Source organism: Phaseolus vulgaris, chromosome 4 (assembly GCF_000499845.2).
Source record: "Phaseolus vulgaris cultivar G19833 chromosome 4, P. vulgaris v2.0, whole genome shotgun sequence".
Classification (NCBI taxonomy): Eukaryota; Viridiplantae; Streptophyta; class Magnoliopsida; order Fabales; family Fabaceae; genus Phaseolus; species Phaseolus vulgaris.
The window spans coordinates 18,502,693-18,526,881 of record NC_023756.2 but is presented as its reverse complement, the minus strand read 5'-3'; the positions used below and the strand labels follow the sequence as shown (position 1 = coordinate 18,526,881).

The following is a 24,189-nucleotide window of genomic DNA, read 5'->3' as shown; positions in this document are numbered from 1 at the left end:
TTTATTTATTTAAAATATTAAAGAAATGATATTTTATGTTTATTTATTTTCTCTAATTTTTACTTTGTTCTCTTTTAAAAAAAACAATGATTATGTATGGAACTTAACTCAAATATATTATCAGCAAAATCATAAAAAAATTTACACTATAAATACTAATTATTTAAAAAATATATTTATAACATTTAATGAAATTTTAAATATTTTATAAATTTAAATATTTTCAGTTGAATTCTTATTAAAAGAAATTATTGTTCAAAATACTTTTTATTTTTATTTAAATATATTACTGTTTAAATTTTATAGTTATGATCATTACTTCTATATTTTCAAATCCACTTTACCTTTACTTCTCTACAAATAAGTTAATTGTCAAGTTAAAAAATATTAGAAAAAAATATGAATTGAGGATAGATTGGAGACGCAGGAAGACAGAAAAATAACTATTATATTTTTTATTAATAAAAAAAAACAAATAATAAGGTATTTAAATAAAAATATATATATATATTTAAAAAGTTTAATATATTTATAAAAGATTAATTAAAATATCTAAATCTATAAAATAATTTATATTAATTTAAATTAAGTTCTGAGACTAATTTCTATGTTTTATAAAAAAACTTATACAATATCCAAATAATTTTAAATAAGTAAAATTGTTAAATTAATTATTATTAAAATAAGAACTTAGATAGCACACATAATAATTATATTCTGATACATGAGTGACATGGGAATTGCTGCGTGCAGGTACGATTACCGTTTAAGTGGACCCCACTCTGTATTCATCTCTGTATTTCGTATTTCTGGTCCACACGTGTAACTTTATTCTCTAACTCAAATCCACGTTGACATTTTAACCTTTCTTTTCTAACTCTTATTATTATTATTATTATTATTATTATTATTATTATTACCTATTAAAATTGTCACTGTCATGTCATGATCCCAAATGAATTGATTTGTTAGTGAAAGTTCTGAGTATAAAATAAAAAGATTGATAAAGATATACACTTATATTATAATTTACTAGAAATTTTTGAAGATGAGTGAATATATCAAATTATTCGAATAATTTAAAGGGAAATATTTTATCTTTATTTTTAATGAATCTACCATTGATGAGTTATTTGTTATAATTTTTAGTTCAAAAAAAGATAAAGATTGAAATGAAAAATGGTTGTTTTTACTCTATTAATCTAATTTGATTCTCCTTGAGATCTAAATTTGTGATATTTTTAAATAATTATACAACAGCTGAATATTTTTAGTTTTAATAATTTATAGATAATTTTATGATAAAAAAATTGAAGGTTCTTAATGCTTGTTGTTCATCATCATGCAACTAACCAATACTAGTTCATACGTATGATGATACATAGATTACTAAAATTAGACATAAACGAACACAATTAAGAATAACATAATTGCATCTTTCTTATGCATACAAATGATCAATATAGAACGAATATCTTTGAACTAGAGACCCAGTAAACCAGTTGACCTTATTTATGACACCATTTAAAGTGTTAAACCCTAAACCAAAAGTGTCAAATAAGCATGCACCAACACATACAAAAATACCAAATTTGAAGAATTCAAAATCAGTTTACAATATGGGTCCTGTTTTATTTTCTTGTTCATCATGATCATCTCAAAACCAAACTCATGTTTAGTTGTCTTTTGCACATATCATGGAGCCGTGTTTTGACCATACAATCACATTCATTCATTCAATTTTTTACCCTTTTGGGAATACAAATATATACATATATATAGGTATAATATATTCATAAATAAATTTTTTGAATTGTTGCCTTCTACATTCTTGTAATGTTTTTATGGAGAAATACCTAAATTTTGTTATTAATATTTATAGAGAAATTTGCAAGTTGCATTTTGGTACTGTGCCAATTTACACCTTTGTCTTGTGTCCTCAATTGGTTAGGGTCTATGTCTTTATCTTTAACACTTGTTGGGTGGTGCTGAAAAATCACCCACTAGTGCAAGTGCTAACGTGGGGGATAATTTGTTAAAAAATCTTAATCAATATTCTAAAGTACCAATATCAATAATTGATAGATAATAACAATCAAAGTATATGAAAGTTTATTAATTGATTTAATTTATTTAATTCTTTGCAAAAAAAAAAATAGTAAAGAAAATCACAAAGTGATGAGTTTAATTACAAAATGATTAATATATTAATGTAAAAGTATAGAGAGGAAAATCAAATTTGAAAAATAGAAAGAATTAAAAACATGTTTATTTGGATTCTTATCTTTTAGAATAATCAAGAATGTATCTGTTGAAAATAAATTGTCAATATCAGAAAGCACAAAAATGTATTCAAAGAAAATACCTTATTCAAGAGATATTGTTCCATATACAATACATGAGAATGGTTAATTAAAGTTTTTTACATAAGACCCATTAAATGTTAGATCTAAAGAAAATAATTTTTTGACTGTTTATGGTGATAGAGTTCAATTGGAACATGATCTCCTCTGTCTCTCTCTAGAATGATACCGACAAAAGACTGCAATAAGGTGTTAACTAGTTAGCTACAATTTGTACTTTCTATTTATTTCTCAGTCAAAGTAAGATTACGTGTGAACATAAACACCAAAATTCTCAGCCGTGACAGAGCGTATACATATTTATAATTCACTTTTTTTTTTTAGTATTTTCCTCAATACCAAAACTATTTCCCTTTCGTATATTTCAGAAATCCAAACACAATTTGTGCACCATGAAAATTAAATTACTAAAAAAATTATAAAGGTGGTAAAGGGGTGTGCGGGTTGAGGTGAATGTAGAAGCTAGAGCGTACGATACAGGGAAAAGGATATACTTATAGCTTAGCTTACACTATTTTAATGGTGGCTGGCTACCTTAACTCCACATGCTTAATTCTGCAGTTCTTTTGCACCCCTTTATTATAAAACCGTTTCATCCTCCATAGCATTCCAAAGGGTGTCCCAAGAAGGAATCAAACAACAAAATTTCCAGGTGGATCTTGGTAATTTGGTTTTGGTCCAAGAATAGTAAGAAAAAAAAACCCATAGTTTACAGTTTTCATGTCCTTGCTAACGGTGGCGTACCAAAGGGGTTCAGGTGAGTTTATCCAGTTCACCGCGGATCACGGTGGCGGTGATGATGGTGAACATGGTTATGGAGATGGTGGTGGTGGTAGTGGTAGTGGTGGTGGTGGTTCACCAGGACTCAATTTTAACCAAGGGATGCAACAACAAGGGGAGGTAGCAATGCAAGGTGGTTCTTTGGTTTCAGGGTACAACAGGGGTGATCCAGAGTTGAGGGAAATGGTTTCAGCTTTGACACACGTTGTTTCATCAGGGTCTGGACAGAGGAGCACCGAATGGATGCAGCAAAGTGGTTATTCTATGATGTCAGGTTTTGGACATGCACCTTCTCTTTCTCGTTTGTCTTCTTTCTCTTCTCCTTCTCCTACTTCTGGCCCCTCTGGTGTTGGTCAGAAAAGAGGGAGAGAAGAACAACAGACTAATACCTCTTCTTCACATAACTTGATGCAACAACAAAGTGCTCCAAGACTCTTCAGAACCGTTGGTGACTTCATGCTGCCTTCTCAAGGAGACTCATCTTCAGGTGCAATTACTTCACTACACCACTTGTTCAAATCACTCATAGAACATCTTTTGCATATCTACAATCATCACAATCACAATTCACTCATCATTTCATTTCACCCTCATCTCATGTTTTGCATCTAAAACAACAAATGGGGTGTATATCAATCATTATTTGCATTATCCTAAACTTTCTTAGCCAATTTATTTTATCTTTTCCAAACATCTCAACTTGTTGAATGAAACATGCAGCATCATTAATCTGTATTAAGTATTCAGAATCAAGTACTCCTCCTTCTTTTCATTGAATCTCCTTCCCTACCACCCAGTTCCGAGGAAAATCATTCTTGCATCTTATATTGCATGCATAAACACTTTACATTTTTCATTTTTTTTAATCCAGTAGATTTCCATTTTCCAAAACCATGTTATCAGAAGGAGAAATTTAATATGCTGAACATGATCGTTATTCATTAGTCACATAGTCACATACTCAAATACCAAAACTGGACATAAAATACTGCTACAACAACTAGTACAAACACCATGGTTCCTAATTAAGCCATTCATTACACAATGGCATGTTTCTCCACACTAGTGAAGATTTTATGTGCCTTCTATCTCATCTTTTTACTTTAACCAGTGACTGAAGAAGCTCCCACCTCCACAACTACTACTGTAACAGCAGTCACAACGGCTGTTACTGAAACTACACCAGGAGGTGGAGAAAGGAGGAGAAAGTACAGGGGAGTGAGACAAAGGCCTTGGGGAAAATGGGCAGCTGAAATCCGTGATCCACACAAAGCAGCAAGAGTTTGGCTTGGCACATTTGACACTGAAGAAGCAGCAGCAAGAGCCTATGATGAAGCTGCATTGAGGTTCAGAGGCAACAGGGCAAAGCTAAACTTCCCTGAAAATGTTAGAGCAGTTCCACCTCTTCAACCTTTCCAAGCCGCCACAAGACTAACTGTTTCTGACTCTTCCACCTCTCAATTCCGGCCACTCACCGTGGCGGCACCACCCTTCGTTCAGCAGCCACAGATGCAGGGCTCCTCTGACTTGATCAGAGACTACTTGCAATACTCTCAGCTTCTACAGACTGATTTTCAACATCAGCATCAGCATCAGCATCAACAACAACCTTCTAATTTCCTTCAGCAGTTGTACTATAATGCACAATTGGCTTCACTTCAATCACCTTCATTCTCTTCTTCGGTGTCACCAACTCCATTACCATTATTCTCAACATCTGCTCAATTTTCCTCTGCTTCATTTCCCATGTTTTCAAGTCAACAAATGAGCTATTTCCAGCCACTGGAGAGCCTCCCTCCAGCCGGTGGAAGGCCGGATATTCCGCCGTCAACATGGTCCGATGCCGGTGGCCAGCCACCATCTTCTGGTTGATCCAATGTTCCAGCTTCCTTCAAATTGTCCTTTTTCTTGTCTTACTTTTTTTATTTCTTTCATACTTAGGATTAAAAAAAGAGACTTGTTTTTACTTATTTTTAAGGATAAAACTTAAATACAGTTTTTTTAAGTATTTTTGTTACTATTATTATTAAATCAAAATTAGAGTTTCACTTCAGTACAAGCCATTTGTACTGACATTTAACCCAAAATTATGAGATGAAACTCCAGTTTTGAAAAAAGATAGTATAAAAAATATTGAACTAACTTTGTTTGAGTTTTGTTCCTTTCCTAAATGATGGTAAATTCCTTGAAGATGTAGTTTTGGAGTTAACTATTGTTTTGTTCCTATTCTTGTAAAGAAGATTATTTGAAAACAGAAAAGGTGGGAGGGAGTGATTGAAGGTGAATGATAAAGGGTGGCAGGTAAAGGCAAAGTAGCATTTAGATTTTAGGGTTAGTTTTCCAATTCTGAATGGATATGATGTTAACATTCTCTTATATGTCCATGGAAAGAAGTAGAACCCCATACCTTTTACATACTGTGTCTGCTATCTGCTATACAACCACACATTTTATCAAAATGTTACTATACTTTACTTCTTTTTTAATAATATTTTCTGGAGATTTTGTCATCATTATCATTCTTTTTCTTTTCCATTATTTTCGATCTGTTCATTTATTCCAATCTTAATCACCAAGAGTAATATAATGATATCATCTTACACTAAACCTCTTTCTCACAAAGACACCAAGATGGGAAAATTTTAAATTTGAATTAAAGAGCAAAAAGGAAGAAAATCTTAAAATTTTGTTCTGAAAAAAGTTTATTCTTTTAAATTTCTAATCAAATAAAAATAACTTGTTATTTCTGTTTTTTTTTTATATTTTCTTATCTAAAGTAGAACATAAAATAACTTTTCTTTTTCACCTCACTGCTTTACATCCTTTCAATAACTTTTATAGTTTCTTTTTGTAATAATACTAATCACTTAATTTTGATGATAAATACTTTATAGAAATAATTCAAATGACGTGCTGTATTCAATTTTGTTTCTGATACAATTTTAATAAATTACCAAATATGTGTTAAAATGTCTTGTTTGTATAAAACTATGTACTTTTTTTTTCATAACCTATGTACTCTTTATGTATTCTAGATGCAGACTTATATTGAATGGAATATATTAAGATGCACTTGTCCCCCTCATTCAATTTTTTATTAAGGCACGAAAATTCTTCATTCTTTCATAAGCCACGAATATTGTGCTATTGGTCTAATGTCTATCTAGTGCAGCTTGAATTTTACAAAAATAAAATACTATTTTCCAAAAGTATTTTCTTATAATATATTTTAAGTATAAAACGAGTTTATTTGGTAAAAAAAAAATCAGTAGTTAGTGGTTAATGAGTTTAGATTAATAATTTTAGAATTTGAAGTCCCAAAAATAACTATAATTTATACTCTATTTATATATTTGTTGTTATCTCTAATTGAAATTTACCACAACTATAATGGTAGTTAGCATGCATGTTGTGTGGTATGAAAATGTGGTGTTCCCTTTTTTGTGCTTAATTTTCTAAGTTACTGGCAATGAAGTGGATGAGTCAAATCTTGTGGATCCTTATGCAAGTTTGGAAATCAATTTGTTTAAACATGGTTTTGAAATGGCCATTGGTCTTTGAACTTTATAGTGATATATGTTTCAATGTTTATTTTTTTAATTGGTCAAATTTAAACCTGCTTTTCAGTTTAGAGACTTGTTTGACAAATTTTATGTGTAACAAGAGTGAACACATAGACTTTAAGTGATAAAGTTGTTGTTTTGGCTTTAAGGTTGATTAGAAACTACACCATGCATTTGAAACCAACTTTAAAAATTAAGTACTTGAATTGAATTAGTTAGGTGGCTTATGAATCATGCAAACTTGGTTAACTATATATACTTTAGTTTTCAAAGATTATTTTTTAAGATTGTTGAATAACATTTTTTCTATAACTCATTTGAGCTATTTTCTGAAAATTTAAATACATTATTTTAATCTACAATGGAAACACTACAAGAAAAATTGTAATTAGCTGTCAAAAAAAGTGAGGTCAAGTAAGTAAGGGATATTATTAGTGTCCCCAAATCCTACATAATTAAGACACAAAATTAAATATTAATTATAGTGTGGACAAAGAGGTTTTAAACGGACACTAAAATCATAAAAAAAGTAGTTGTTTCTCTCATAATCCCCACTAATTCATTACCAACCTTTGAATTAATGTCAACTTAATGGGACACTGAACTCACTCTAAGTATCATTTAGTGTCTTCCTTTTACTTTTTGTGTAAGTTTTTTTGGAGAGGCTAATATTATTATTTCTTGTAGTGAAATAATTTTTACCTTTTTAACATAAGATATATTTTTGGCAAAAAAAATGGAAATTATCTCTCGATATGTTAAGATTTGTTTTAAAAAAACTTCTAAAAAAACATTTTGTATACATGAAGTTAACGTGATTCTTTAAAGCTCCGACAAAATGATTTTGATATCTCAATGAAAGGAGTTAATTTACTGTCCAAATTAAGAAATAAACAGTTCAGAAATTTACTGAGTAAAAAGTCATTTTCTTTTTGTCAACGTGCTGCATTAAATTTGGCAATATATTTGAACACCAATTTTGATTTTATGCTAGTGAGGTGGTCCACCACCAGAATATTTGGTGCAACAAGATTTATCACAATTTTCAGTGTGATAAATGATACTATTAAAGGCACTTTTTCGAATTGGGTTTTCAGAATTACTTCAAAAGTGAAAAGAGGCAAGGTAAATGTTTTATTTTTAAATCAATAGTATTTATAAAATTAAACAGGGTGTTAATATATTAAATTTAGTCTCCTTTTCCTTCTTCTCTAAATCTTTATATTATGAATAGTTTAAAATTTAGAATAGGATAAGAGCGAAAAATAAAATAAAAGACCTAATTGTTTACAACGATTCCAAATAACACATGGTTTTATTGGTCTTTAAAATTGTAATGAGAATTATATAGTTGCTGCTATTAGACTACTACACTAATTTTCTCCTGAATTTGGTTGAATGCAATACTTTTTTTTTTCTAAGAGAAATGATTCAATTTTGGACCACTCAATTATCGATATATTATAAACAAACAATAACATATACTAGATAACTGCTAGATAAAACACACCATCTTATCCCCCATAATACATCAATATTATGCATGATCATATTATTTTTATAAAAAGATAAAAAATGTAATATTTTTCCACATCTAATAACCATAATTTGTATGAAATATCAAAATAAATATATAAACATAATACAGATGTTTACAACTTTTTTCTATAATGTTTCAAAATATCTCTCTCTTCATAAAACTTTAAGTATTTACATAAAATTAAAATAAATTTTCAAAAGAAAATACAATATTTTCATCATCCAGCTTTTCACTGGGGAGTTTTATCATTTAACATCATCTGCTCCCGTGTAAATATACGATCATCACATATTAAATAAAACAACCACAAAACAAAGCAAAGGGTAAACTAGTTATTTTTAAAACTTGTAATATAAATATAACTTTAAACATCTACATAAAACCATCCATTTTCATGCATTTCACATAACCATCAAGTGTCTATAAAAAATTCACAATTCATCTTTCTCATGTTAGACTTGTACTGACTCACAACACACAGACATTTGACTTTACTTCCGGAAGACTCGTGTATTAAAATTAGAATCTTTATACCTGTACCTGTCATATTACTCTATGTGAATCCACACAGTCATGCGCATAAACATCTCAATATCTCATCATCTCGTATGACAAGGTAAATTCATACGACCTGAAAGACCAAATCATATTTCAAACCGCAAACAAAGTCATATGAACCTCCATCGACTCTCACCAACTGAATAATTTCATCTATGTGATTTCATTATATTAGTAGAGTCAGGATCGTCTCATTGGATCGGGACCTGATAGATTAATACACTCTAATAACAATCTCAACACAGTATTTTCTTTTCTGAAAATACTATGTTTTGATCACACTTTCTCATCATTACACACTTCATATAACACATCAATACACCATTCAATCAAAACATATTTTAAACTTTCTAAACAATCCAAACATATCTCAAAATTCACTAAAACACATAACTAAGTTCCTTTAATTATATTTTTAAAATAAGATTTAGAATTTTTCACTTAAAAACAATAAGCAAATATATTATGCTTTCAAAAGCAAAAATAAAAATTTTAAGTTTTTTTTTTACAGAGATCCTAGCTTGAGAGAGAATGGGTCTTTCTCAAACGAAAATTCACTCGCTTTAGCGAGAATCAAGCCGAGGGCACCCAAAATTTCATCTTAGTTTTCGCTTGAGCGAAAATTTACTCGCTTGAGCAAGAATTTATTCGCTTGAGCGAGAAGGAATCCGAGAGCACCTCCTTTTCCATGTTATTCTTGCTTGAGCGAGAATTATCTCGCCTAAGCTAGATATGCAATAAAATCTGCATAATTCTATCAAATTTCACCATTCAGAGTCAAACAAAAACAATTTCAACAACAAATACAATTTCAACAAGAAAATACAATATTTTCATCATCCAGCTTCTCACTGACGAGTTCTATCACTTGTAACATCATTTGCTTCTGTGTAAATACACTATCATCACAGATTAAAGAAAACAACAACAAAACAAAGCAAAGGATAAGCTAGTTATTTTTAAAACTTGTAATATAAATATAACTTTAAACATTTACATAAAACCATACATTTTACATAACCATCAAGTGTCTATCAAAAATTCACAATTCATCGAGTAGCTATCATATTAAAACTAGACATGCTTCCACACTATAATGAAACATATGTTACAAATTTTCGATGTAAATAGATTATTTACTTACTCTCTAAGTCATTGACTTAGCACCACTAAGTTAGTTACCACCATGAACTCGTCTCTAATTAGATCATTTGGATTCAAAGTTTATCAATAAAATTAACTCTAACTATCATAATACTATTGAAGAATAATTTACATTAGTTTGTTTAAACATTATTTTCATTTTTATGAGCATTGAAGAATTAGTAGACACTATTTCTGTTCATATTATCATGCATGCCAAACCACATATTATATTTTAATGAAAACATTGTTTAATTCTTGCACCTGCAAAATGTTTTATATCTATGAAATAAAAATATCATTGAATACATAAATAAAGTAATGACAAGTTATTATTATATAAGAAGTGATTTCACATTTAAATTTGTAAACATGTAAGTATGAAATATAAAAAAGAACATGATTACGTCATGTGAAAACTACATGTTATCTGAGAACGAAAGTATATAATATGAATTAATAAAGTAGGGTACACATTTCATAGAATCGAAAGATTGACTGTGGAAAAGAACTGAGATTAGGTACATAAACATCGACTCATTGCTGAGAAAAGAAAATATAAACATCGACTGTTGTTGTTCTTTGAACTTCACATTTAATTAATTTATACTATTTTTGTGTAGAAATTCGTACGATTCTTGTCACACAGATTCCTATTTGCGTATTCTATATATGCAGGTTGTTCATTTTAAAACTCGTAAAAGAAAAGTGGTAGAATAATCTTTCACATTATTACTTTAGAAACAGTAATTCTTTTGAGAAATTCACTTACTTTCTTATCCTCCTTAAAATTCTGATGTGGCATAAGGATGAAAGAAAGTGTTAATTCTGTTATTTATTAAAAAATTATTAAATAAAATTTAATTTCAAAATTAAATAATTAGTTATTATATTGATTAAATTATATATAAAATTAAAAATTATAAAAAAAATTAAAGTAATTTAGAATTTAGATTTAAAAATTAAGATTTAATTTCTATTATTAATAAATAATTTTTAAATTAATATCTAATTAATGATTAAGATTAACTCGTTCTTTTCTCTCAATGTTAATATTTGATTTCAAAATTAATTAATATCACATTGTTTAGATTAAGCATCACATTTAAAGTTTTGATGTATAAGGACACATTAAAATTTTAAACGTAATCAAGATAAACATAAATAAGATAACCATAAAAAACCATTAACACGCAATAAAAGTATTTAGTTAAAGTTATTGTTATTTTTATATATTCACACTTTTTTTAAATCTTAGACGACGAAAACTTTCAGAATTTAAGGTGAATTTATTTTCAAAAAAATATTAACACGGAGAGAATTATCTTTTTTATTTCTATAAAATTCATAATTTCAAACATAAATTTATGGGAGTGTAAATGTGGTGATAATTACTTAATCAGTAATTAAATAAATATAATTAATAAGATAAATAATATTATCATATTAAAATGTATAATTTCATTAAAAAAGACATTATGAATTTAATTCCAAGGGGTATTTGTTATCATTTTAATGAAGTCATAGAAAACAATTGACGAGTTTAATAGATTTATTAAAAACTAAGACCTATTCAAAAGACATTCATCCAATAATTAACCTAATCAAATAGATTATAGTGTTACAACACATTGTTCTTATCAAACACAAATTAAAATATTATGAACTGAATTAAAAGCTTTTTATTTGTACAAAATTGATTGATTTAACACGAAAAGGGACAACAAAAACAAATTTTCTTCCTAAAATCCAATGCATATTATAGAAAAGGAGGAACAAAGTAACCTTTGTAGTGAATCATTGAATGTAAATTCAAGTTTTGTTTGTGCTTCTCTTCATATTTTATCTACTATGGATTAAACATAATACTAATTAGAGAAAGATTACGTGTTATTAACGTTCACGACTCGCCCTAATCTACCAAACATCACTTTCTTTAATTATTTTCTCCAATCTCCAACGTCACTTTCCCCGAAAATCACATAAAGTATTAAAATATAATTTATTCTTCTCTTTTTGTCTCATTAATTCCTTTTACTACTTTTCCTTCGTGCCCCACTTTTAGTTCAGGATAAACTATCATGCAATGTGCTAAATATGTTCTCATTACAATTATAATACTAATTTTATTACAAATTACATTTAATATTGTTCTCATACATGTATTCTTATTTTGAAAATTAAAAAAAAAATAGTTACTATTGAATATTATAATATATGAGATATTTGGAGAAATAGAACAATTTTATTATCATGATTATTAAAATTGAATAAAGTAAATCAGTTTCAAGAATTCGATCAATTCAGTAACATTAAAAAAAAACATAAGAAAAATTGATATATTTGATACTTTGGATTATTTATAAAGTGTGTATTAAGTAACTAAATTTTAAAGAGTTTTTATTAAAGTCATATGTTGACAACCAACACATTTAATTGTTTCATATTACAAGTATTAAAAGTAAAAAAAAAATAATCTTTTATTGAAATGTAAGTCAATGGAAGAAGATGTATTTTTAAGAAAGTAGTTGTCAAAAATGAATTATTCTATATTATAATTTCTAAAAATATAATAATAAATTATTTTTTACTGTTCAATGAAGATTAATTTTTTTTTAAAGACTATAAATTGGTATCTTTTGACAAAACAATACAGTAGTTAAATTAACATTTTTTATATAATTTTTATTCAATATTTAAAAGTTATAATAAAAACTAGTTCAGTCTATGATTTTTGCTTCTTTCACAAATAGTTCAATAATGTTTCATTTTGTAGTAGATATTATATATCTATATATATATATATATACATACTAATAAATTAATAAATCATATTTAATTTTTTAACAAATTTTTCCTTAGTAGAGTAATAACATTTGGCTTAATACTTTACTTAGTTCCTTAAAGTTGATGTACGCGTAAGAAACACGTGGCGTGATGGATAACGTGGTCCCACTTAAACGTGGCAATTACAGAGAGAAACGTAACGAACAAATTAATTAGATTCCTATCATATTTATTTATTTATTTATTTATTCTAAATGAAAAAATAAAAAATAAAAAATAAAAAAAACGTGACAAAGAGTTCGTCAACATTGGGATTCGCCCACAAAGACATGGCACGTGTGCAGCTTAGGTTCGATGACATCAATTTAACACGTGCGGTGTGTGTTATACCTAACAACGCTAACAATAAATTTCACACCTCACTATCAAATCTCGAAAGAACATTAATTGAAGATTAGTTCAAAACTAAAAACTTATTCAAAGTATGATAAAAATACGTTTAAAATATTAAAATATTAGTAACTTTTACATTTTTCATACAATATTTTTAAATTCTTTAATTAATATTTTGTTTTCTAGCATTTTTGAAATATGCGTTGGAGGAGTTAAATCTAGTGATGGATTTTCCTTTTGAGAATAAGAAATAAATTAATCTTACACATGATGAATCATAATTTGAATTTTTCATACGAAGTATTTATATTTTAGTATTAAGTTGTGTTTTCAACTAGATTGGTTCGAAAGATAGTGCACGTATAAAAAATTTGAAAAAATAATTAATTGATATTTATAATTGTAAGATTTTTTTTAATCTTTTCAATTTAAAACATTTTACTTTGGTCTCTAGTTATAGTTTTACATGTTTTTTTATCGGTAATAAGAATGAACTTAATCTATTTAATTATTTTAAACAACACTAGTCAATATTTGATGAAAAGATTAAAAATTAAAACTATAGTAACTAAATGGGACATTTTTAACTATAATGACTGAGAAAAAATTCTTACAACTTTAAGAAGCAAAAGAAAAATTAAATCTTGTAAATAATATCATTGATAATACAAATTTATATTAGTATTTAATAAGACTATTGAATAGAATGGGTCTTTTGACTACAGAAATAAAATAAATAAATAAATTTAACAGAATCATTAAAAGGCAACTTTTTTTGTTAAAATATTAATCCATTTTTAACATCTTTATAATTAGAAGACCTAGAAATGAAAGTCCACATTATAAATTAAAATCAAAATCTTTTAGTTATGGAATGTTTGATCTTTCCATTCAAAAGAAGACTCCCTCGTTTGAATGACACCAATTTGAATTGAATTTAATTTAATAAACAAAACTGTTGATTCAAAGTGTCAGAAGTATTCAAGAATTAAAATATTATAATTGATCAAAGGGTTATTGAGATTTTAAAGCTCTTTCCCTTCCATAAGCAAATGATTTTATTTTATATTTACACAATACTAAATTTGGTAAACTTAAACTTATGGTAACAATTATTAAGAGTATGTCATCATGTTAACCCTAAACCAATTGGATTTTCCTTTTTAAAATGAAGTAATAATGTATTAAGTAAATCAATAAGTAACATTTGAGTACATTATACTTTTTCATTCTCTAAAATGAGTCACTAACATAAGTTTTAACACCATCTTATAATTTAAGTTTCCATTTAATTCAATCTTATAAATTCTTTTAAGATGAATTTTGCTTTTCACTTATGTATTTTACTTTTTGATCTCATGTGTGATCTCTAAGAATCAATGTGGGAGAAAAGTTTCACTAATGAAGTGGAAGATCCACTTTAGAGTTTGGACATTAGGTTGAAAGGGGTGATTGGTAGCTTACCTACTATCTTTAATATAAAAAAAAAGTATATGGCACATAACTTTACTATTTTACTTTTTTATTCTTGGATGTGATACTAACATGAGGTCACCAAAATTCTTAAACTTTTTCTATGTTGATAACTCTTTGAAAATTAGATCCAATAAAATAAAACAAAGTGTTAGAAATTGAAGAGAGAGAAGTGTAAGGATAAGCATGAGCATGCCATCTTGTGGTTCTCTATTGGTGGATGTTAGAGTATACCATTAATGTTCAATGGTGTTTTAACATGAAAATGACATGAATTTGTTTGGTTTATGATTTCTATCAGACTATAGTGATTTTTTGGATGATGTATATATCACCTGTGCATATAAAATTTAGGATTCAATCAATTTCACAAACCTGAAAATTTTGTGTTGATAAGTGTATACATTGTTTTTGTTTCTTTTATAATGTCTTCATTAAATTTCTTCGAAATGTTATGTTGTAAATGTTTGTTCTGTGCTTCGTGCTGTATTTGTTTCTTTGCTAGTAAAAGTTGCATCTTAAGAAAATAACACTTCAAAGAATATGAATATATAATCATCGATAAGATAATTTGTTTAAAAAAAAACTATCAATCTCTCTCGATATCACACCCACGAAGAGCATATAAAACATCATATTATCATAAAACTTACTTGAAATAAAATTTAATAATCACAATTCAATTCTCAATGCAAAAAGAAAACAAAAATCTTTTTCATTTTACTAGTATATTTGGAAAAAAGATCTTTCCATAAAAAAAGAAATAATTTTTTTATAAATTAAAATTAACTTATACATAAACTAAATTGTAAAAGCCATTTATGTTATTTTTTTTCAAAAATTAAATTTTAATTTGTGAAATAAAAAGTAATTACCTTTTTCATTCTATTTTTCTCTCTTAAAAATATTTATAGAAAGTTTTTCTTCCAAACTACTTTAGTGTTTATAATTTTTCAATGATTTGGAACACCGTTACATTTGACTTAATATGACCATTGTTCATGGATAGATTGCTAACAGTATTAAATACTATAATTTATTTTTAATTGTTTGAGAGAAAATTTGACATTAAATAAAAACAAAGTTATTTTTCTTTTCTTTGTAGAAAGTTTATAAATTTCTACAACTTCATTGTTAAGAAAAAGAGAGCAAATTCTCCCTTATTATAAAAGAATCAGAACAATTCACTTATTATCCCTTTAAACAAGTGAAAAATACAATTGCTATTTATTTATCCAGATAACACATTTGTTCCTACTCTTTCTTCACATCTCTTTTCTCATTTCTCTCAAGCAATTTACCACCTAGTCCAACAAACAATACAGAGGCATTTCTATGCATCACCAACCTTGACAGAAAAGACATTCATCACCAAAACACAACAAAGATTATGAAGACAAAATATACATGTGACCTAGTGTTAATGCATTTACAGTAGATGACAAAGGTGATTATGGAGTATGAATATGAGAAGTGAACTGAAAGTGAAAGATGCCAAAATTCTAATGCCAATTAAGTAAAGAAACGTGCAACTGTTTTTGACCACATTACTATCATTGGCTACCATTCTAATTTTCATTGTGTTAAAGATAATAATAATAATAGGGTAGTTTAGTTCTATAGGCAGTATCCCTTATTTGCAGTCAATCCCAAACTAATCATGTACATTTTCTTTATAGTAATCAAAATTATAGTTCAGACGCTTCTGATAACGCAAATCGTATACCATTCTAATTTTCATTGTGTTAAAGATAATAATAATAATAGGGTAGTTTAGTTCTATAGGCAGTATCCCTTATTTGCAGTCAATCCCAAACTAATCATGTACATTTTCTTTATAGTAATCAAAATTATAGTTCAGACGCTTCTGATAACGCAAATCGTATACAAGCATGTACGCCAAAATGATTTCACAAGGGTTATATTAAGTGGCGAAAATATAAGTTCTCAACTAGGGGTATTCTGACTCTTGCCTTGTTGAACTTCCTCTAGACATTCCTTGGCACGTTGAACTTTGGACTGGAGATAGAAACTCCCACTCTTGGCATTGCTCTCAAACAAATTGTCATATTTCTGCATCGCAAGAAATATTTAAGAAATTATTAAAACAAGAACAGTTTAGCCCTCTGAAATGAGGTATAGTTCGGCATAAAAAATTGAGAAGTCATGACCATTAATTGTAAAATCAAATGCATTTCAGAATCATGATATATATATATATATATATATATATATATATATATATATGGTTCACGGAGTTTTTTCTCCGGGTAAATTGCCAGGTGTTGGTTTTCGCCCACTTTTAAATCCCCCTTTTTTCATTGCATTTCCTAAATATCTAAACTTTCATTTCATCCTTTAGTTTAGCTCTGTTAAGTTACTGTGCAAGTTACTTGGTAATCTTTGTAAGCAGCATCCCAGTCATGAAAAACAAATTTGACCTGCTTGTTGTACAGATCATTGAAGTGTGAGGGACGAAAGTTGTGTGTGTAGAAAATAGAAGACAAAAAAGTGGAGGGTTTAAATTGAGCAAAAACGAAAAAAATTGGCAATTTTCAAATATAAAAACCAGTAAAATACATAATATGTAAGCTTTTACTTTATCACATGCTTCCTCCAGACTCAAGGTTAAACAAAAAAAATTGCTACTGAAAAAAAATATAAGCAAATTCTAACCGAGTTAACTCTATTTAATGCCATTATTAAGGCTAGCATAGGAAATATAATTCCTTAAGAATTCACAAAATGAAATAAATTTAACTAAAGTTCTTAATTAGTGTGAAGCTAGGATTTTCACTTGTATTTGAGTTCAAAAGTAGTTTTAGACTTTTAGTTATCGATTTCCAACTGAAGGCTATTCAAAATATGCTGTCCTCCAAAATGAATTCCTCTCATTAGAAAATTATAAATTTGAAAACAAATGGGTAATATACCCACAGCATAGATGATATACTAACCTTGATAATCTCCTCCCAGGGAGTTTCCGCAGAAACACCAAGAATCTGTTGAGCCTCTTGCTCTGTCATTGCCTTGCTAGCTCTGCGAATAGTATTTTGTATTGTCTCCTGTGCAACACCATTTTTTGAGGCATCTGGAATTACATAACATAATGTTAAGAAAATAAGAAGATCCAGAGCAGCTGTGTTATTGTATGTGTGTGTTTAGCCTGAGAGACTTGGCCAAGACATTATGAGAAAGAAGAATAAAGAAACTAACATAAGTGTCAGTAAAAATAAAAGGTATTTGACAAAGACCACAGAATTAATGATAGAATGGAAGAACTATTTTGTTAACTTTTCCATTATGTATCAGTTATATAATCAGAAACCTCAACAAGAGGAAATAACCTAGCTTGTTATCCTCATTAATGTAAAGAACAAAATAATGCTAGGTGAATGAAGGAAGTTACAGCTATTTACGGACAAGGGAAATGCCAAAACTTTTGCTAACTGAAAAAGGAACCTTGGTAAGTCACACCACGAAACTACAGAAGTGATAGAACAGATGCTAAGGAACAGCTAGCGTTCCAAAACTCAGTTTGGATACAAGATGATTCACTACTAAGTTAATTCATCACCCTGGAATGCTATAAAGTATACCACAGTAGAAATTCAGATCTTACAATATCTACAGATTTCAAGAAAGCCTATAATGAAGTCCCAACATATTATATCCACTGGAAAATTTTGCACCATGAGATAGCACCTATTCAAATGAACAGGAATATATTTAAGACAATAGAAACACTTCGGACATGTGGAGGTCTAACAAAGAAGTTTCCCATACGAATAGGTTTGAGGCAAGCAAAGAAATGCTTTAGAGACAAAAAGGAGTCCAGTAGTCCAGTTCAGAGGACAAAGGTCAATTATGAGGTCACGTATTGAAATACAAGTACGATTAAAGTAAGGAGCCTGAAATACATTGTATATGTGAAATGTAAAAAAAAAGAAATTGAGGACAATGATTTACTAAACTCTAATTAGACCTGAAGTGTTGTATGGAAATAATGGGCAGTTAATGCAAAATTGTGCAAAAGTTTACAATCACATAAATGATATAATGAATGGACAGAAAGGATAAGATAAGGGCAGAGATCACACGAGAGAAAGTTATAAATGTTTAAGATGTTTCACTCATCTAAACAACAATACACACAGGTGCATACATGACGTGAGATGACAAACTATCAGTGTCATGTTCAAACTTGACAGATAGGTGGAGGGAGATGCAAAAGAAAATGGTTGGAGATCATGGTAGTAAAGTATCATTTGATACAATATGATTCTCTACCTGTGATGCAAATCGCTGCAACACTCATTTTTGCTCCCAAATCACTTTTGAAATTGCACGAATCGCAATTCTGGTTTGAATTGTAAACTGAACTGTGGGTGAGACCGTTTTTGGGTCTGCTTTGAATTTTTGAGCAATAATAAGTGGGTAGTGAGGAAAAAAGATCGTTCAATTCCCTCTAGTCATGCCCACTTATTATTTTGCCTTTTCCTTACTTCTAGACACTTAGCCACAATCTCTCTTCACCTACACCTGTCACCCACTTATCTTTGTCTTCTCTTCATGTCAACACTTCATAAACTATAAATGCTGGTGGTCCTTAAATGTACTCAACAACACGTGTTGCTGCAGTGCTGAACCCTTACTGCCAAGGTTATTAGACTTGAGAGTCTACTCAGACTCGTGGGAGGTCTGTAAACCCGACTCGTAGACTCGTAAGAGTCTACTTCATATAAAAAAATTAACAAAAAAATCTTATAATTTGCCAAAAATCTAAAAGAAAAATAATCAATCTGCCAAAAATAAATAAAAAAAGTTCAAAATCTGCCCAAAAATCCCCAATCTGTCCAAAAATTCCCAAAACCAACCTAAAAATAACCCTAAATCCAATCAGTTAAAAAGCCCCAACCCAATTTAAAAATCCCTAACCCTAAGCCCAATCTTCCCAACCCTAAAACCTAAGCCCTGCAAAACCCACAGCACATCAACATACATGCTATGCGGTGCTGCGAGGAGGGGCGCAACGCTGCGAAACGAGGCAGCGCAGCACTGTGAGGCAGTGTGGCAAGGTGGGCTTTTTTTTCACAACTCGGTGACTCAGCCTCGAACTCGCGAATTTGCACCGTGTTCATCGAGTTTGACCGAGTCTGCTCAAAGTTCACTCAAAAACGAGTTTACTCACAAGTCAACTTGTGACCCTTCAATAGACCCTTAAACTCGTTAGGGTTTACTAGTTAACCATAGGGTTTGATAACCTTGCTTACTGTTGGTCCCTTCCCTTGTTTAACATGTGCTACTGCTAAGTGAGTTTTCTGCTGGACTCTGGCTTTATAAAAGTGGGTGGGTAAATAAAAAAGGGAGTCTGATATTACTTGGAACAATTGTGATAGTCTTCCTAAAATAGACAACAAGTAAAGTGCATATTTTGTTTTCACACATGATTGGGTGGCATAACAACTTAGCCCTTTTCATCCTTTTTTCAGTCTTAACTAAATGTTTTGGGAGTGCAGTTGTTCCTAGGAAGCAAAAGTGCTCAAAGGGCATGGTGACTATCAAAAAGCAATGAACATTAATCTCATCTAGAAAAAGCTCAACCGAAGAATAAATCATCAAAAAAACATCTATGACAAATAGTATTTCCTAAAAAACACTGGTTGTAAAATAGTATTTGTCAGAAAACCATCGACAGTTAAAGGCTTGCCAAAAAGTAGTTGCACAATGAACAATGATGTAGACAGTGAATTGTGATTGTGGCAAACAATCTACCTGATGTATAAAGTGACGTTGGGGAAAAAATAGAAACTAGAAAATGTACATGATTCTTAAAATATTTACTCCTACGATTTCATATGTTTGTCAGATATTGAATCGGATGATGAATGAATCACTAAAAGAAATCCTTGCTAGCCTATTGATTCTCAAGGATGGATGTACATGAGTGTTTTGTTTGATGTTAGCAAGCTCCAAAAATAAAGGAAAAGGTAATTATTTATATTTAAAATTCTTAGAAGTTAGAATTGAAAGTTCAAACTAGAACTATAACTTATTTGTTTTTCTTTTTGCTCATATAGGTCCTCGAAACTTAATGCCAAGATCAATAAAAATGGAAAATCCATAGTAGGACATGAGCCATAGTAGAACATGAGGAAGAAGTTGAAGACATTGAAGAAGAGGAAGAGCTTTCAGTAGAAAATGAAAATGACTCAAGTGATGTACATCTTGGAGAAGAGGATGAAACAAGAATGATTTCATAGGATTTTTTAGGCTGTTTAGTATGTGTAGCAATAGCAACAACCATAGTCTGCAGTAATTATGCACTAGCAGCAACAACACTTATTTTTGGATGAGTATAATGAAAATTTTGTTTGGTAGCATATAGCCATTGTTATAGGAATTTTATGCAACAACAGTGCTTTTTCTGTGGTTGTGTTGCTTTGCTGTGCAGCATAAATACACATATAACCTCTCTTTTTTACTAAGTGGTTGTTAATAATTGTATTTTTCATATTTATATATCTTATATTTAAGTATAAGTTTCATTTTTAATGTTTATGAATCTTACTATTCGCAATACTAAACTATTCACAATTCAAAATATAACCTCTATGATACATCATGTGTATCTCAATTCAACTGCCATGTTGGTAACTACTACTACTAAGAAGGGTTTAAGGTAATTGTAGCTTCATGAATCAATGATAAGCACATATGTCGCAGCTTATTAGAATTCATGTAGCCAAATTCATAACGTAGGAATAAAAAGAGAAAAACATACTAGCCAAAACCAACCACACCCACACTAACAAAAAAGAACAACAAAGAAGAAAGGGAAGCATATTTGGAAGTTCTCTGATCTGAATATCCATAATAAAAAAACCTAAACTAGGGTGAGACCCAAACAGAAGTAATGTTAACTTTTTATTCCCATAGATCTGAAAAAGAATGCACATCTGATTAATTGAGGCATTTTCTTCCATCCTTAAGCCCAAATTCCTACCAAGAAAGTATAATGCCAAAGAGCTTTCATGCTTTCCAAACAAAATGCAAAACTTAACGAGTATATGGTAAAATTATAGTATATAAATGGGTGCAAATCTTACCTTCCAAATCAGTTTTGTTTGAATTAGGTTCAAAATCCACTTTGTAGAATGATATCAAAGTTTATCCTAACGAGGTTTGTTCGTCATGTCACTTAATATTGGACCGCTACCATACCACCCACAAATATTTAGTCTCACTCGAAATGTCCAGTTCTAGTGTGAGGGATAAATAGTGTTGTGATCTTAAAAATAAATGTATAATTTTTTATTTGTTTTTTAGACTAGCAAGATTAAACTAGTTATCTCTAATATTAATTTATTCTATCTTTTATTTGGATGTAGGGCTAGGAAGGGAATAGTTTGTTTGTTAATAATCCCTTCCCACTACATTTTTTATACAAGAGCTCATTTTGATAACTTTGATTGAATAAAAATGTAAGTTATTATCTTAAATGTGTCATATCTCAAATGGCCCTACTTAACTTATCTCTCATGTATTAGTGGTTAATCAAAATTCAGGAAGTAGAAAGTTTTCTCTCCTAGTATTCTTGTGAGTTAGGTCATAAGTGACAATTCTCCATACCTAAATCCTGGAGTACTTTCGACTTATTAATCTTTAAAAAGCAGAGCCGCTGAAACCAAATATTCACAGACTGAAAAGGGTAGTAGGAATAACTTCACCAAGTACTCAATCCTGGACAGTAACAAGCAGAGGCCTACCCCATAATATCCAAGTTCCTATCATAGCACCCCATAAAGTGAGATGAGTGAAAGTGGTCAAGACATCAGCTCTCAGGGATGGTGCTAAGAAAGAAACTTGAGAATTACGGGATGCCTAGGTCTCACACCAAGTAATATGGGATTTTCAGTAGAGTATTCAAGAATTCGGCATTTCCTCTGAATAGCCAGCTTTCGAGGGTGGGTTTGCTAAGTGCTTATCATAAAACCTCTCATCAGCTCTTGTCAAAATATGCTAATCAACTCCTAAAAACTAGGATTTCATTCAACACCGGCTAAATAAGAGGGCATCGCATACCATAGGTATATAAATTAATTGCCCACCAAAACTCCATTTTGATCCGTTGAAATCATTCAAACGGTCAACTTGCTCCAAGAAGGCCATCAAATCCCCTGCCACCCCTTGGCAAATGCTAAAGAAAAGGCAACAAAAACATAGCTCCTACAGATCTTTAGAAAACAAACTTAGCTGCTAAATTCTTAAGATACATAGAAATATAATATCAACTAAGTGATAAATCATTTTGGTGTTGGAAACTATGTTAACATCTGTACACAGTATTTTTAAAAAACAAATAAACCCTAATAAATAGACCAAACACCTAGAAATAAGAGAATTGAATAGTAAATTAGTATGCAATTATATTCATCACTCAATTCGCATATCTATCCACAATCACAAATTTGAAAAGCTTACTAGTGAGTGCTTGACGATATGCCGTAACGACTGCTCTTGCCAAGATTCCTCCACCCATTACAATCAAGTTCGCAAGAATCTTAGCAGCCTGCACAAACAGCTCGGTTAAAATTTTGAAAGAGTAAGCAGTACTGAAATTTATCATCCAAAGATAACAGATTACTTCTCTCTTTCACTTTTTTTCCCTTTTTATACATACAAAAAAAGGGTTAGCCCTAATCTATGTCTTGAAACTAAAACACCCCGAACAAACTAAACTACACCAACACAGAAATCACAACCTAGTTACATGCATAACAGTCTATGAAAAGAAATCAACTTTGGTTGGCTACAAAAAAAAATAAAAACACCATCTTATCAAACGGCCATATCTGCAAATAACCCACCTAAAAATTCTACCTCTAAATCTCATGAGACAATGGAAAAAAAAAAATCAAAGAAGAAGCGATAGAAGAAACAATAAACCCCTTCTGATACACAAGCTAGGATTCTAGATTCCCTTATGCACAGAAGCTAAACAGAAAAGAACAGAGAGTTTATTAGAAGAAGAAAAATAGACAGAGGAACGTACCATAGCTAGAGAATCAGCAAAACGAATCCCTCCTGATAAACAAGCTGGGGGTTTTCTTCTCTGTAGACGAGAAAATATAGGCTTGCTGGACCCAGAATTAAGTTAATTTGTCGGTTCAAACAAGAAAGAAAGATGAATCTTCTTCTACAAAAAAAATGCGTCGGGAAGAGGAGGAAAAAAAATTGTGAATGGCGGAGGCTAGGGTTCCAATTTGGGACTGTGAAGCTATTCTCTGCCTCAAAACAAAGTACATGTTTAGAAAATTCTGGAACCTCTACAATTACTAAAGTAGACATCATCTTATTAATCATATACTCCCAATTTTGAAGATTGTATATTTAATTAATTTCTTTTACTTAACAAAAACAATAATTTTTATTTAAATTCTTTTAATTCCTAAATTATTTTTTAAAGCATGATACTCTAATTAGCTGCAATTTAAACAATAAAAAATTTACTAAAGATTTTCGAAAATATACCTTGTCAAATGAGTTAATTATTTCATTAGTCTCCATTTCTTAATAATTTCTTAAA

General features: G+C 29.6%; 2 protein-coding genes across 2 annotated transcripts; one reads left to right on the top strand and one right to left on the bottom strand.

Annotated features, from left to right (window-relative positions):
* The first annotated feature begins 2,755 nt into the window (after positions 1–2,755).
* Positions 2,756–5,656, top strand: LOC137837376 (ethylene-responsive transcription factor ABR1-like). Its single transcript, XM_068646353.1, has 2 exons — positions 2,756–3,630; positions 4,255–5,656. Exons 1-2 carry the CDS (start codon positions 3,084–3,086, stop codon positions 5,013–5,015), a joined length of 1,308 nt encoding a protein of 435 aa, XP_068502454.1. The 5' UTR covers positions 2,756–3,083; the 3' UTR covers positions 5,016–5,656.
* Positions 5,657–16,323: 10,667 nt separating this feature from the next.
* LOC137837375 (mitochondrial import inner membrane translocase subunit PAM16 like 2-like) lies at positions 16,324–23,952 on the bottom strand. The gene is made up of 4 exons (XM_068646352.1): positions 23,656–23,952; positions 23,085–23,172; positions 17,558–17,691; positions 16,324–16,673 (listed from the first exon to the last, which is right to left on the bottom strand). Exons 1-4 carry the CDS (start codon positions 23,656–23,658, stop codon positions 16,548–16,550), a joined length of 351 nt encoding a protein of 116 aa, XP_068502453.1. The 5' UTR covers positions 23,659–23,952; the 3' UTR covers positions 16,324–16,547.
* Positions 23,953–24,189: the final 237 nt, after the last annotated feature.

Excerpts from the sequence above, each read along its gene's own strand:
- LOC137837375 (XM_068646352.1), bottom strand. Across the intron at positions 17,692-23,084 it reads ATATCGTCAAGCACTCACTA|ATGCCTCAAAAAATGGTGTT; the intron begins GTAAGCTTTTCA and ends ATGTAATTCCAG. Across the intron at positions 16,674-17,557 it reads CCTGGGAGGAGATTATCAAG|AAATATGACAATTTGTTTGA; the intron begins GTTAGTATATCA and ends CTTGCGATGCAG.
- LOC137837376 (XM_068646353.1), top strand. The coding sequence starts at position 3,084 with ATGTCCTTGCTAACGGTGGCGTACCAAAGGGGTTCAGGTGAGTTTATC. Across the intron at positions 3,631-4,254 it reads TCAAGGAGACTCATCTTCAG|TGACTGAAGAAGCTCCCACC; the intron begins GTGCAATTACTT and ends TACTTTAACCAG.